The 13,081-nt window shown below is 49.4% G+C and overlaps 1 protein-coding gene across 1 annotated transcript in view; it reads right to left on the bottom strand.

Moving 5' to 3' along the window:
* LOC130436438 (uncharacterized) overlaps positions 1 to 13,081 on the bottom strand; it is a 210,278-nt gene that overhangs the window by 163,893 nt on the left and 33,304 nt on the right. Inside the window, exons 7-9 of the mRNA XM_056767084.1 lie at positions 7,738 to 7,842; positions 7,155 to 7,259; positions 5,959 to 6,063 (exon numbers count right to left, since the gene is read on the bottom strand). Of these exons, the coding sequence (XP_056623062.1) occupies positions 5,959 to 6,063; positions 7,155 to 7,259; positions 7,738 to 7,842 (315 nt within the window). The remainder of the gene's footprint in view (positions 1 to 5,958; positions 6,064 to 7,154; positions 7,260 to 7,737; positions 7,843 to 13,081) is intronic.

Genomic DNA, 13,081 nt, shown 5'->3' with positions numbered 1-13,081 from the left:
TGATGTTCCGGTTTTTACGTGTGTGGTTGTTTTGATCTCACTCGCTGTTCGTCGTGAGGAATATTAAAGTGGATATTAAACTGACTCGACGCATCTTCGTCTCTTGTCTCCTCGTTTCTTGTTCTCCACAATTGGTGACCCCGACGCGTGTTGGACTTATGTCACAACACGAAGGTAGTGAAAATGCGGCTGCTAGCGGCGCTGCTAGCGGCGCTGCTAACGTTGGTGCTACCTGCGCCGCCACCGTAAAATTACCGGACTTTTGGCAGCACAACCCACGGCCGTGGTTTCAGCATATCGAGGCTCAGTTTCAGCTGAGAGGAATAACGCAGGACGTTACGAAATATTTCCACGTGGTAGCAGCACTGGATGCCTCGACCACAGCAAGGGCTATGGCGCTGTTAGAGGCTCCTCCGGTTGACCGAAAATACGACGCACTCAAAACTTTCCTCTTGAAACTTTTTGAACTGTCGGAGCTGGAGAAAGCAGACCGCCTGCTGTCTCTGAACGGCCTTGGCGACAGCAAGCCTTCCGAGTAAATGGAGAGGATGCTAGCTGTACTGGGCGCCGCGGATCCTTCTTTCCTTTTTGCCCACATTTTTCTGCGGCAGCTCCCAGTACCTGTGCGCACCGCGCTGGCCAGTTCCAGCCTCCCTTCCTCGAGAGACTACCGGGCGCTGGATGTGGAGGCAGACAGGATTTTTCTCGCCAACCGGCAGCAGTTTGTCCATGCACTGTTGCCTCCCCAGCACGCCGCTGCCCCGTTTGGCCCCACAGAGGATGACTTGGACACTGCAGCTGCCGTGACGGCCCGCCGACAGCGTGAGGACGGTTGGTGTTATTACCATTCCAGGTTTGGGGCCAAGGCCAAGCAGTGTCGCCAACCTTGCAGTTTCAGAGCCCAGGGAAAAGCCAGGGCTGGCGCTCATTAACAGCTATGGGCGCTGGCCGTGACTGCAAGCTGTTATTCATCACTGACACCTTGTCTGGCCGGCGGCTGCTGGTTGATTCTGGGGCTCAACGCAGCATCCTGCCGGCGACAGCTGTGGACACTATGGTTGGCGGGCACGGCCCCCCGATGGACGCTGCCAACGGCACACCCATTCGTACCTATGGTACAAGGTATGTGGAAGTGTGTTTCTGCGGGCGGCGTTTCGGCTGGGATTTTGTAATGGCCGCTGTGTCTACGTCGCTCCTGGGGGCAGATTTCCTTTGTGCTTACAGTCTGTTGGTGGATGTTACAAACTGCCGCCTAATCGACGCCCTGTCTTTTGCTTCATACCCCTGCACGCTTGGAGGGGTGGGGGCGCTTTGTCTGTCGAACATGCTTGCTACCGGGGACTTGTATCAACGCCTGCTATCTGAGTTCCCTGATATCACCACGCCCACTTTTTCATCGGCGGTGGCTAAGCATGGCGTGGAGCACTACATCACCACGGTTGGCCCCCCAGTCTATGCACGGGCCCGGCGCCTCGACTCAGCCAAGCTTGCGATCGCCAGGCAGGAGTTCGCTACCATGGAGCACCTCGGCATCGTGCGCCGCTCTAACAGCCCGTGGGCCTCCCCCCTACACATGGTGTCCAAGGCTGATGGCGGTTGGCGTCCCTGTGGTGATTTCCGTCGCCTGAACAACGCCACCACTCCCGACCGGTACCCAGTGCCGCACATACAGGACTTCTCCGCTCACCTAGCTGGTGCCACCATCTTTTCCAAGGTGGACCTTGTGCGCGGTTACCACCAGGTGCCTGTCCATCCACAGGATGTCCCAAAGACAGCAGTCATCACACCCTTTGGCCTTTTTGAATTCCTTCGGATGCCATTCGGCCTCAAGGGCGCAGCGCAGACGTTTCAGCGCCTCATGGACTCTGTGTTGAGGGACATGCCATTCTTATTTGTTTACTTGGACGACATTCTCGTGGCCAGCGCGTCCGCAGACGCTCACCTGACGCATCTCAGGCAGCTATTCGGCCGACTCAATGAGCATGGGCTCATCCTCAACCCGGCTAAGTGTGAGTTTGGCCGGTCATCCATTACTTTCCTCGGCCACCACGTCACCCCGCAAGGGGCCGTTCCCCTCCCTGCCAAGGTGGACACCATCGCCAGTTTCCCACGCCCACGGACTGTGAAGTCCTTGCAGGAGTTTCTGGGTATGGTGAACTTCTACAACCGTTTCCTTCCCCATGCGGCTCAACTCATGCGACCCTTATACGACGCCTTGCGGGGTTGGAGGCCGGCGGACGTGTTGGATTGGTCCCCAGAGATGACTCATGCCTTTGATGCTGCCAAAACCGCGCTGGCCAACGCTGCTCTGCTGGCGCATCCGTCCCCGACCGCCCCTGTTGCTCTTACTTCGGACGCTTCTGATTACGCCGTGGGGGCTGTGTGTGAACAGTGGGTGGGTGGAGCCTGGCAGCCGCTGGCCTTTTTCAGCAGGAAGCTCCGTGACAACGAGAGGAAATACAGCACCTTTGACAGGGAGCTCCTGGGTCTTTTCCTCGCCACCCGTCATTTCCGTTTCTTGTTAGATGGCCGGCGTTTTACTGCTTTCGTTGACCACAAACCGCGGACGTTTGCAATGGCGAAGTCTTCAGAGCCATGGTCTGGTCGACAGCAGCGTCAGCTCTCTGCCATCTCCGAATTTACCACTGACATTCAGCATGTGGCCGGTAAAGACAATTTCGTTGCAGACTGCCTTTCCCGGGCTGTTGCTGGGTCCGTCCATTTAGGCCTTGACTACGCTACGATGGCTGTGGATCAGACCACGGACGCTGAGGTGCAAGCCTACAGGACAGCCCCCACGGCGTTGCTCATGGAGGATGTGGTTTTTGACACGGCCAACGCTACACTCCTCTGCGATGTCTCCACTGGACAACCGCGCCCTATGGTACCTGTTGGCTGGAGGCGTAAGGTTTTTGACGCCATCCACAGTCTTTCCCACCCAGGGGTGAAGGCCTCTACAAAGCTGGTGGGGGCCAAGTTTGTCTGGCCAGGCCTGCGGAGGGACGTCAGGGCCTGGGCGGCTGCCTGCGTGGCGTGCCAGCGAGCAAAGGTGACCCGGCATACCAAGGCCCCTTTGGCACCGTTCAAAGTGCCAGAGAGACGTTTTGATCATGTGAATGTGGATCTGGTGGGCCCACTTCCCCCCTCCCGTGGTTACACATACCTCCTCACCATGGTGGACAGGACCACCAGATGGCCTGAAGTGGTTCCCCTGTCTTCAATTACTTCAGCTGATGTGGCCCGGGCATTCATTATGGCTTGGGTGGCCCGTTTGGGCACACCATCCGACCTCTCCTCGGACCGAGGTCCACAGTTCACATCGGAGCTTTGGACTGCGGTCGCCGAGGTCCTGGGGGTGAAGGTCCACCGTACCACGGCCTATAACCCACAGAGCAATGGACTTTGTGAGCGGTTTCATCGCGACATGAAGGCCGCGCTAAGGGCCAGCCTTACGAGCTGCGACTGGGCTGACCGCCTCCCATGGGTCATGCTTGGCCTTCGCTCTGCGCCAAAAGAAGATCTTCAAGCCTCATCGGCCGAGCTTGTGTACGGACAGCCTTTGCGCGTTCCGGGGGAATTTCTTCCTGATGCCGCGGCCCGGTGGTCGGTGGCCTCTCATCGTGCTGGGGCCCGGGACATTGCTGATTCTTTTGTTCCCATTCCCAAATCTCACCGTGGCCTCCCAAACTCCTATGTGCCCAAGGATTTACTGTCGGCCAAGTATGTTTTCATCCGCCACGATGGCCATCGTACCCCGCTGCAGCCCCCCTACGATGGACCTTTCCGTGTCCTGGTGGGGGGGTCTAAGAACTTCGTTGTGGATATGGGGGGCAGGCCTGAGCGGGTGGCGATAGACCGTCTCAAGCCTGCTCATCTTGATATTGGTGCACCACTTCAGCTGGCCCAGCCTCCACGGCGAGGGCGCCCCCCTTCGGCAGCTTTGGCCCCTGCCCTGCCCCTGGCACTTCTCCTGTTAAGAGAAGCCGTTATGGCCGCCCTTTCCTAAAAACTGTCAAATCTGTTCTGTTTTGTTATTATGTATAGAGTCCTATGTTTTATTAAGGGTGAATTCTGGGGGGGCCTGTGTGGCGAACCACAAGTATTATGTTTATTATGAGACATTCACCAGGGTACTGTACCTTTAAAGGAGGGAGGAGTCAGTGTAGTGATGTTCCGGTTTTTACGTGTGTGGTTGTTTTGATCTCACTCGCTGTTCGTCGTGAGGAATATTAAAGTGGATATTAAACTGACTCGACGCATCTTCGTCTCTTGTCTCCTCGTTTCTTGTTCTCCACACACCCATTAAATCCATGACAGGATTCCATGCTTGGCATTCTCCTTGTCATACAGTATTTTCAAAACCCTACGCGTATCATGGAAGGCTTGTCTTCCAAGCACAAACATATTTTGGTTATTGATAATGAGGTTTGGTAAACATGTTTCAATTCTCTATGATAAGGCCTTGAAAAGTATTTTTGTTTGGTTACACTGCTCATGCACTTTAGTGCCTCTTGTAGTTCTTCGATGCTTAGATTTCTCTCCAAATTACATTTAACTTCTGATACTTTATGAAAAAGAAGTTCATCTATAAAAAACATATTGTCTTTCCAAGGTGTTATTTTATTCAGATTATGCTTAAATTGGCTTTTCTAGGTTTTCTTCTTGTGGATCATATATTTTGGATTTATATCTTGTAAAGCTTTCACTAAAGTGATTGTCTGGTTAGTCTATAGAAAAAACTGGTCTTTTCAAGTATCCAAAGATTTCACAAAATTTGGATTCTATAATTTTAATGAATAGTAGGTCAGACAGGCAGCTGATCCACCTGGTAAACTACTAAAATGAATTTCGCTCAGGGACTACATGTTAAATACTTTTTCATGTGTAGGTTGCTTATTTGGATAAAGCTAAATGAATAAATGTAAATGTAAAATGTTTTGACAACAAAATAATCAATCAGTGTTTTAAATCAATCTTTATACCTCTTAACAAACTATAACTGTATCCAAAACAATGAATGACTTCATCTCTGGTATTAATTTGTCCTATGACAGATGATCAAAGAGTTATTCTTAATGACACGAGCGGAGTGAGTTTGAGAATTTGCTATAGTACCCATTACTTGAGATGTTTAGAGGTCTTCTGTCATGTGAAGGTCCCCCTGAGACCTTACAAGATGTAAACATTTCACTTATCCTAAAAAATGGGAATCCCCCAGACGTGTGCTCTTCATACAGACCTACAGCGCTGTTAAACTGTTTTCATGGAATTATAAAACTCTATTTGACATTTATTACTTCAAATGAAATGCAAAAACTTTGAAGCTTGTTGTGTCAAAACTGCTTAGAATGCAGTAATAACCATTTTATTCCTAAGTGGTGAAATGTAAGATATTTGTTTTGACTGTATGTAATTCATGCAATAATGTAGATTCAAGAATGTACTTCATGCAATAATATTAGAAGGTTTTTAAAGACAATACATATGTTTAATCAAAAAATGATGGATGGACTTGTTCTTTCAGTACTTGCCATAAAGGCCTTCGATCTGATTGCCTTCTTTATTTTCTGTTTTAACACAGTCTGGTTAGGGGATCTTTGTAGACTGGATCAGAATATGGATGATCACCCACATGCAGCAATACTGTACCAAAGGGCTTAAATCAGATTGCTTCATAACTTGGCTTGTGCCGAAGCGTTCAAAACACAGTCTGGAAAGATTACAGTTATGTTTCCATGTGAGCTTGGCTCGTCCTGGCACAATTGAACCGGTTTAACACAGTTATCTTGAAAGAGAACTCAATTCAGCATTTTGCGCACTGTGAGTGACACAAACACAGAGTAATCTTTTTGCACCTTAATATTTAAATTGACAATGCTTAAAAACATGTGATTCAAGCAAATTTTGGTCCTGAGTGTCATTGACACTTTTTTGTTGAAATCTGAACACTTAATTTACCTTCTGGTCTCTGATGGTGTTTTTTCACTGAAGTTTGGTCTGTTATCTTGAGAATGATCACTCTTCACAGACACAGAGCTGAATGCAGGTGATCCTGATCTTTCACTAATGACACAAAGAGAAAAGGACAGAATGGATATTTTCTGATGAAAGCGTGCAGATCTTCTTTGACAAGTTAATAAATAAAATTGTTATGAAATTCAATTGCTGTTTGCATGGTCATGAACAAATAAGCATCATATCCCGATGGCTAATAGTTTTTGTATGTCTTTAGGTAGGCTAACATTACATCAATTCAGGGAGGTTTGCAAGAATTGTGTCTTCTAAACAAATGTGACACTGGACCGCAAAACCAGTTCTACACGTCAATTTTTTTGAGATTTATACATCATCTGAAAGCTGAGTACATAAGCTTGATGTATGCTTTGTTAGAATAGGACGATGTTTGGCCGAGATACAACTATTTGACAAACTGGAATCTGAGGGTGCAAAAATATATCGAAAATGGCCTTTCAAGCCGTCCCTGCGCTGTAGCAGGCCATTGCTAAGAGGAAACAGGTTTGTTTTAATGCTCTCTATTGGCTCACAACCGTGATGATGTTGTGGAGAGTAGAGGAACCCGAAACCTGAAATTCAAAACTTTACAACGGTACCAAACTTGATGTGTAATTCCCAAAGAGTGGCAGCAGCAAGTGAAGTTTGTCGGCATGTTTCCGCCCATTTATATTTTAAATTTCTGCAACCACTCACAAAAGTATATTTTTGTTTTCCTCATACGTAGCACCTAATCTCTGGAATAACCTTCCCGATACTATTCAATGGTCAGACACACTCTCCAAATTTAAATCTAGATTTTATTAGATATTATTTACTAGAATGTTCTTACTTGTTCTATAAACACCATGCACTGTGCCGTGTTTTACCTTTTTGTGTTTTTCTATTTGTCTTATTTTCTCCTGTAAAGCTGCTTGCATATTGTGAAAACTGCTATATAAATAAAATTGTATTGACTTGAAAAGTAAAAGTAAAGATCCAGGTTGACAAATATTTCAAACCATTTAATCATTATAGATTTATAGATATCATGGCTGTAAGAATCCATATGATGGATGATAGTATTGTGATATTGTCACACATAAATTTAGGCATTAGTTATTTTTTAAATTTGTGTCTGATTACTTTGATTTTATTTTTACCTTCTGGTCGCTGATGGTGTTTTTTCACTGAAGTTTGGTCTGTTATCTTGAGAATGATCACTCTTCATAGACACAGAGCTCAACGCAGACGATCCTGATCTTTCACTAATGACACAAAGAGAAAAGGACAGAATGGTTATTTTCTGATGAAAGTGTGCAGATCTTCACTGACAAGTTGATACAAAATAAAATTGTTATGAAATTTAATTCTTAAGTGACACCAGAGCTATTGAAAGAGAGAGTCATGACAATGGAAGTTTGAAATATTGAGAAGCTCTATAAATCGCCTTTGCTGTAAAAATCTGTTCCATTAAAGTCAACAGAATTGACCTGAGTCTCTCTCTCTAAACGGCTCTGGGTGACCATAAATAGATTAAGGCAGGTTTGCAAAAAAATTGAAAATATTGCAAACCATTACTGTCATTGAATCCATTATAGGTCTGTCACAATATACACATTTCTCTTAACAATTATTGAGGTTGTAAGAATCCATGATAATGGTAATATCTTGATATATCTTTGAATAAATTATGGTGAAATATTTTTTTTTGTCTTAATGGTTTTGTTTATTTTTAATTTTTACCTTCTGGTCGCTGATAGTGTTTTTTCACTGAAGTTTGGTCTGTCATCTTGAGAATGATCACTCTTCACAGACACAGAGCTGAATACAGATGATCCTGATCTTTCACTAATGACACAAAGAGAAAAGAAATAAACTACAGGGAAGAACCTCAAATTTATTTGAAGAGATTGAATTAACTGGGCTAGCAAAAAAGAGGACATATTGGCATTTTCTGCTGAAAGTGTGCACATCTTCATTGCCAAATTAATCAATTAAATTGTTATAATAAATTAAATTTAAAGGATTGGTAGGTTTTGGGCTTTGCTCAGGTAGTGTTGTTTGCTACTTTGTTTCATCTCCATAAAGAACGAACAGAACATTTCTTATTTGCATCATCATAGAGTTTATTGGCTCCACACCATCGTGCATAATCCAATATATTTACAGACATAAGGTGCATACAATTTCCATGATCATGTTGCGTGATTGCGAATGCAGTAAAACCTTATTGCCCTTCCGGGTCAAACACCTGCCTTTCAACATTAGATAGGTCGTGTAAAAACACAATACACCGCCGTGTTAACACCGCCGCTCAGTGGCTTAAAATGGAAATAGCACCCCATAATACAGTTTGGCTCCTACAAATACTATAATACTGCCTTTACTTAACAAATATCCAAATCTCAAAACCAGTTTATTTCTTCTCCCTATGGATCCTTATAAAATAATCAGATTCTTTTAAAATAATCATCTCCCAGTCCAAATTGTAAGTGCTTCAAATAGGTACACCTGTGGCGAACCACAAGTATTATGTTTATTATGAGACATTCACCAGGGTACTGTACCTTTAAGGGAGGGAGGAGTCAGTGTAGTGATGTTCCGGTTTTTACGTGTGTGGTTGTTTTGATCTCACTCGCTGTTCGTCGTGAGGAATATTAAAGTGGATATTAAACTGACTCGACGCATCTTCGTCTCTTGTCTCCTCGTTTCTTGTTCTCCACAATTGGTGACCCCGACGCGTGTTGGATACGGCTGACTTATGTCACAACACGAAGGTAGTGAAAATGCGGCTGCTAGCGGCGCTGCTAGCGGCGCTGCTAACGTTGGTGCTACCTGCGCCGCCACCGTAAAATTACCGGACTTTTGGCAGCACAACCCACGGCCGTGGTTTCAGCATATCGAGGCTCAGTTTCAGCTGAGAGGAATAACGCAGGACGTTACGAAATATTTCCACGTGGTAGCAGCACTGGATGCCTCGACCACAGCAAGGGCTATGGCGCTGTTAGAGGCTCCTCCGGTTGACCGAAAATACGACGCACTCAAAACTTTCCTCTTGAAACTTTTTGAACTGTCGGAGCTGGAGAAAGCAGACCGCCTGCTGTCTCTGAACGGCCTTGGCGACAGCAAGCCTTCCGAGTAAATGGAGAGGATGCTAGCTGTACTGGGCGCCGCGGATCCTTCTTTCCTTTTTGCCCACATTTTTCTGCGGCAGCTCCCAGTACCTGTGCGCACCGCGCTGGCCAGTTCCAGCCTCCCTTCCTCGAGAGACTACCGGGCGCTGGATGTGGAGGCAGACAGGATTTTTCTCGCCAACCGGCAGCAGTTTGTCCATGCACTGTTGCCTCCCCAGCACGCCGCTGCCCCGTTTGGCCCCACAGAGGATGACTTGGACACTGCAGCTGCCGTGACGGCCCGCCGACAGCGTGAGGACGGTTGGTGTTATTACCATTCCAGGTTTGGGGCCAAGGCCAAGCAGTGTCGCCAACCTTGCAGTTTCAGAGCCCAGGGAAAAGCCAGGGCTGGCGCTCATTAACAGCTATGGGCGCTGGCCGTGACTGCAAGCTGTTATTCATCACTGACACCTTGTCTGGCCGGCGGCTGCTGGTTGATTCTGGGGCTCAACGCAGCATCCTGCCGGCGACAGCTGTGGACACTATGGTTGGCGGGCACGGCCCCCCGATGGACGCTGCCAACGGCACACCCATTCGTACCTATGGTACAAGGTATGTGGAAGTGTGTTTCTGCGGGCGGCGTTTCGGCTGGGATTTTGTAATGGCCGCTGTGTCTACGTCGCTCCTGGGGGCAGATTTCCTTTGTGCTTACAGTCTGTTGGTGGATGTTACAAACTGCCGCCTAATCGACGCCCTGTCTTTTGCTTCATACCCCTGCACGCTTGGAGGGGTGGGGGCGCTTTGTCTGTCGAACATGCTTGCTACCGGGGACTTGTATCAACGCCTGCTATCTGAGTTCCCTGATATCACCACGCCCACTTTTTCATCGGCGGTGGCTAAGCATGGCGTGGAGCACTACATCACCACGGTTGGCCCCCCAGTCTATGCACGGGCCCGGCGCCTCGACTCAGCCAAGCTTGCGATCGCCAGGCAGGAGTTCGCTACCATGGAGCACCTCGGCATCGTGCGCCGCTCTAACAGCCCGTGGGCCTCCCCCCTACACATGGTGTCCAAGGCTGATGGCGGTTGGCGTCCCTGTGGTGATTTCCGTCGCCTGAACAACGCCACCACTCCCGACCGGTACCCAGTGCCGCACATACAGGACTTCTCCGCTCACCTAGCTGGTGCCACCATCTTTTCCAAGGTGGACCTTGTGCGCGGTTACCACCAGGTGCCTGTCCATCCACAGGATGTCCCAAAGACAGCAGTCATCACACCCTTTGGCCTTTTTGAATTCCTTCGGATGCCATTCGGCCTCAAGGGCGCAGCGCAGACGTTTCAGCGCCTCATGGACTCTGTGTTGAGGGACATGCCATTCTTATTTGTTTACTTGGACGACATTCTCGTGGCCAGCGCGTCCGCAGACGCTCACCTGACGCATCTCAGGCAGCTATTCGGCCGACTCAATGAGCATGGGCTCATCCTCAACCCGGCTAAGTGTGAGTTTGGCCGGTCATCCATTACTTTCCTCGGCCACCACGTCACCCCGCAAGGGGCCGTTCCCCTCCCTGCCAAGGTGGACACCATCGCCAGTTTCCCACGCCCACGGACTGTGAAGTCCTTGCAGGAGTTTCTGGGTATGGTGAACTTCTACAACCGTTTCCTTCCCCATGCGGCTCAACTCATGCGACCCTTATACGACGCCTTGCGGGGTTGGAGGCCGGCGGACGTGTTGGATTGGTCCCCAGAGATGACTCATGCCTTTGATGCTGCCAAAACCGCGCTGGCCAACGCTGCTCTGCTGGCGCATCCGTCCCCGACCGCCCATGTTGCTCTTACTTCGGACGCTTCTGATTACGCCGTGGGGGCTGTGTGTGAACAGTGGGTGGGTGGAGCCTGGCAGCCGCTGGCCTTTTTCAGCAGGAAGCTCCGTGACAACGAGAGGAAATACAGCACCTTTGACAGGGAGCTCCTGGGTCTTTTCCTCGCCACCCGTCATTTCCGTTTCTTGTTAGATGGCCGGCGTTTTACTGCTTTCGTTGACCACAAACCGCGGACGTTTGCAATGGCGAAGTCTTCAGAGCCATGGTCTGGTCGACAGCAGCGTCAGCTCTCTGCCATCTCCGAATTTACCACTGACATTCAGCATGTGGCCGGTAAAGACAATTTCGTTGCAGACTGCCTTTCCCGGGCTGTTGCTGGGTCCGTCCATTTAGGCCTTGACTACGCTACGATGGCTGTGGATCAGACCACGGACGCTGAGGTGCAAGCCTACAGGACAGCCCCCACGGCGTTGCTCATGGAGGATGTGGTTTTTGACACGGCCAACGCTACACTCCTCTGCGATGTCTCCACTGGACAACCGCGCCCTATGGTACCTGTTGGCTGGAGGCGTAAGGTTTTTGACGCCATCCACAGTCTTTCCCACCCAGGGGTGAAGGCCTCTACAAAGCTGGTGGGGGCCAAGTTTGTCTGGCCAGGCCTGCGGAGGGACGTCAGGGCCTGGGCGGCTGCCTGCGTGGCGTGCCAGCGAGCAAAGGTGACCCGGCATACCAAGGCCCCTTTGGCACCGTTCAAAGTGCCAGAGAGACGTTTTGATCATGTGAATGTGGATCTGGTGGGCCCACTTCCCCCCTCCCGTGGTTACACATACCTCCTCACCATGGTGGACAGGACCACCAGATGGCCTGAAGTGGTTCCCCTGTCTTCAATTACTTCAGCTGATGTGGCCCGGGCATTCATTATGGCTTGGGTGGCCCGTTTGGGCACACCATCCGACCTCTCCTCGGACCGAGGTCCACAGTTCACATCGGAGCTTTGGACTGCGGTCGCCGAGGTCCTGGGGGTGAAGGTCCACCGTACCACGGCCTATAACCCACAGAGCAATGGACTTTGTGAGCGGTTTCATCGCGACATGAAGGCCGCGCTAAGGGCCAGCCTTACGAGCTGCGACTGGGCTGACCGCCTCCCATGGGTCATGCTTGGCCTTCGCTCTGCGCCAAAAGAAGATCTTCAAGCCTCATCGGCCGAGCTTGTGTACGGACAGCCTTTGCGCGTTCCGGGGGAATTTCTTCCTGATGCCGCGGCCCGGTGGTCGGTGGCCTCTCATCGTGCTGGGGCCCGGGACATTGCTGATTCTTTTGTTCCCATTCCCAAATCTCACCGTGGCCTCCCAAACTCCTATGTGCCCAAGGATTTACTGTCGGCCAAGTATGTTTTCATCCGCCACGATGGCCATCGTACCCCGCTGCAGCCCCCCTACGATGGACCTTTCCGTGTCCTGGTGGGGGGGTCTAAGAACTTCGTTGTGGATATGGGGGGCAGGCCTGAGCGGGTGGCGATAGACCGTCTCAAGCCTGCTCATCTTGATATTGGTGCACCACTTCAGCTGGCCCAGCCTCCACGGCGAGGGCGCCCCCCTTCGGCAGCTTTGGCCCCTGCCCTGCCCCTGGCCCTTCTCCTGTTAAGAGAAGCCGTTATGGCCGCCTTATTCGCCCTACTGTACGTTGACTTTCCTAAAAACTGTCAAATCTGTTCTGTTTTGTTATTATGTATAGAGTCCTATGTTTTATTAAGGGTGAATTCTGGGGGGGCCTGTGTGGCGAACCACAAGTATTATGTTTATTATGAGACATTCACCAGGGTACTGTACCTTTAAAGGAGGGAGGAGTCAGTGTAGTGATGTTCCGGTTTTTACGTGTGTGGTTGTTTTGATCTCACTCGCTGTTCGTCGTGAGGAATATTAAAGTGGATATTAAACTGACTCGACGCATCTTCGTCTCTTGTCTCCTCGTTTCTTGTTCTCCACACACCCATTAAATCCATGACAGGATTCCATGCTTGGCATTCTCCTTGTCATACAGTATTTTCAAAACCCTACGCGTATCATGGAAGGCTTGTCTTCCAAGCACAAACATATTTTGGTTATTGATAATGAGGTTTGGTAAACATGTTTCAATTCTCTATGATAAGGC

The sequence above is a fragment of the Triplophysa dalaica genome, chromosome 15 (assembly GCF_015846415.1).
Source record: "Triplophysa dalaica isolate WHDGS20190420 chromosome 15, ASM1584641v1, whole genome shotgun sequence".
Taxonomy (NCBI): Eukaryota; Metazoa; Chordata; class Actinopteri; order Cypriniformes; family Nemacheilidae; genus Triplophysa; species Triplophysa dalaica.
The sequence above is the reverse complement of the archived record's forward strand: the minus strand, read 5'-3'. Positions and strand labels throughout refer to the sequence as shown.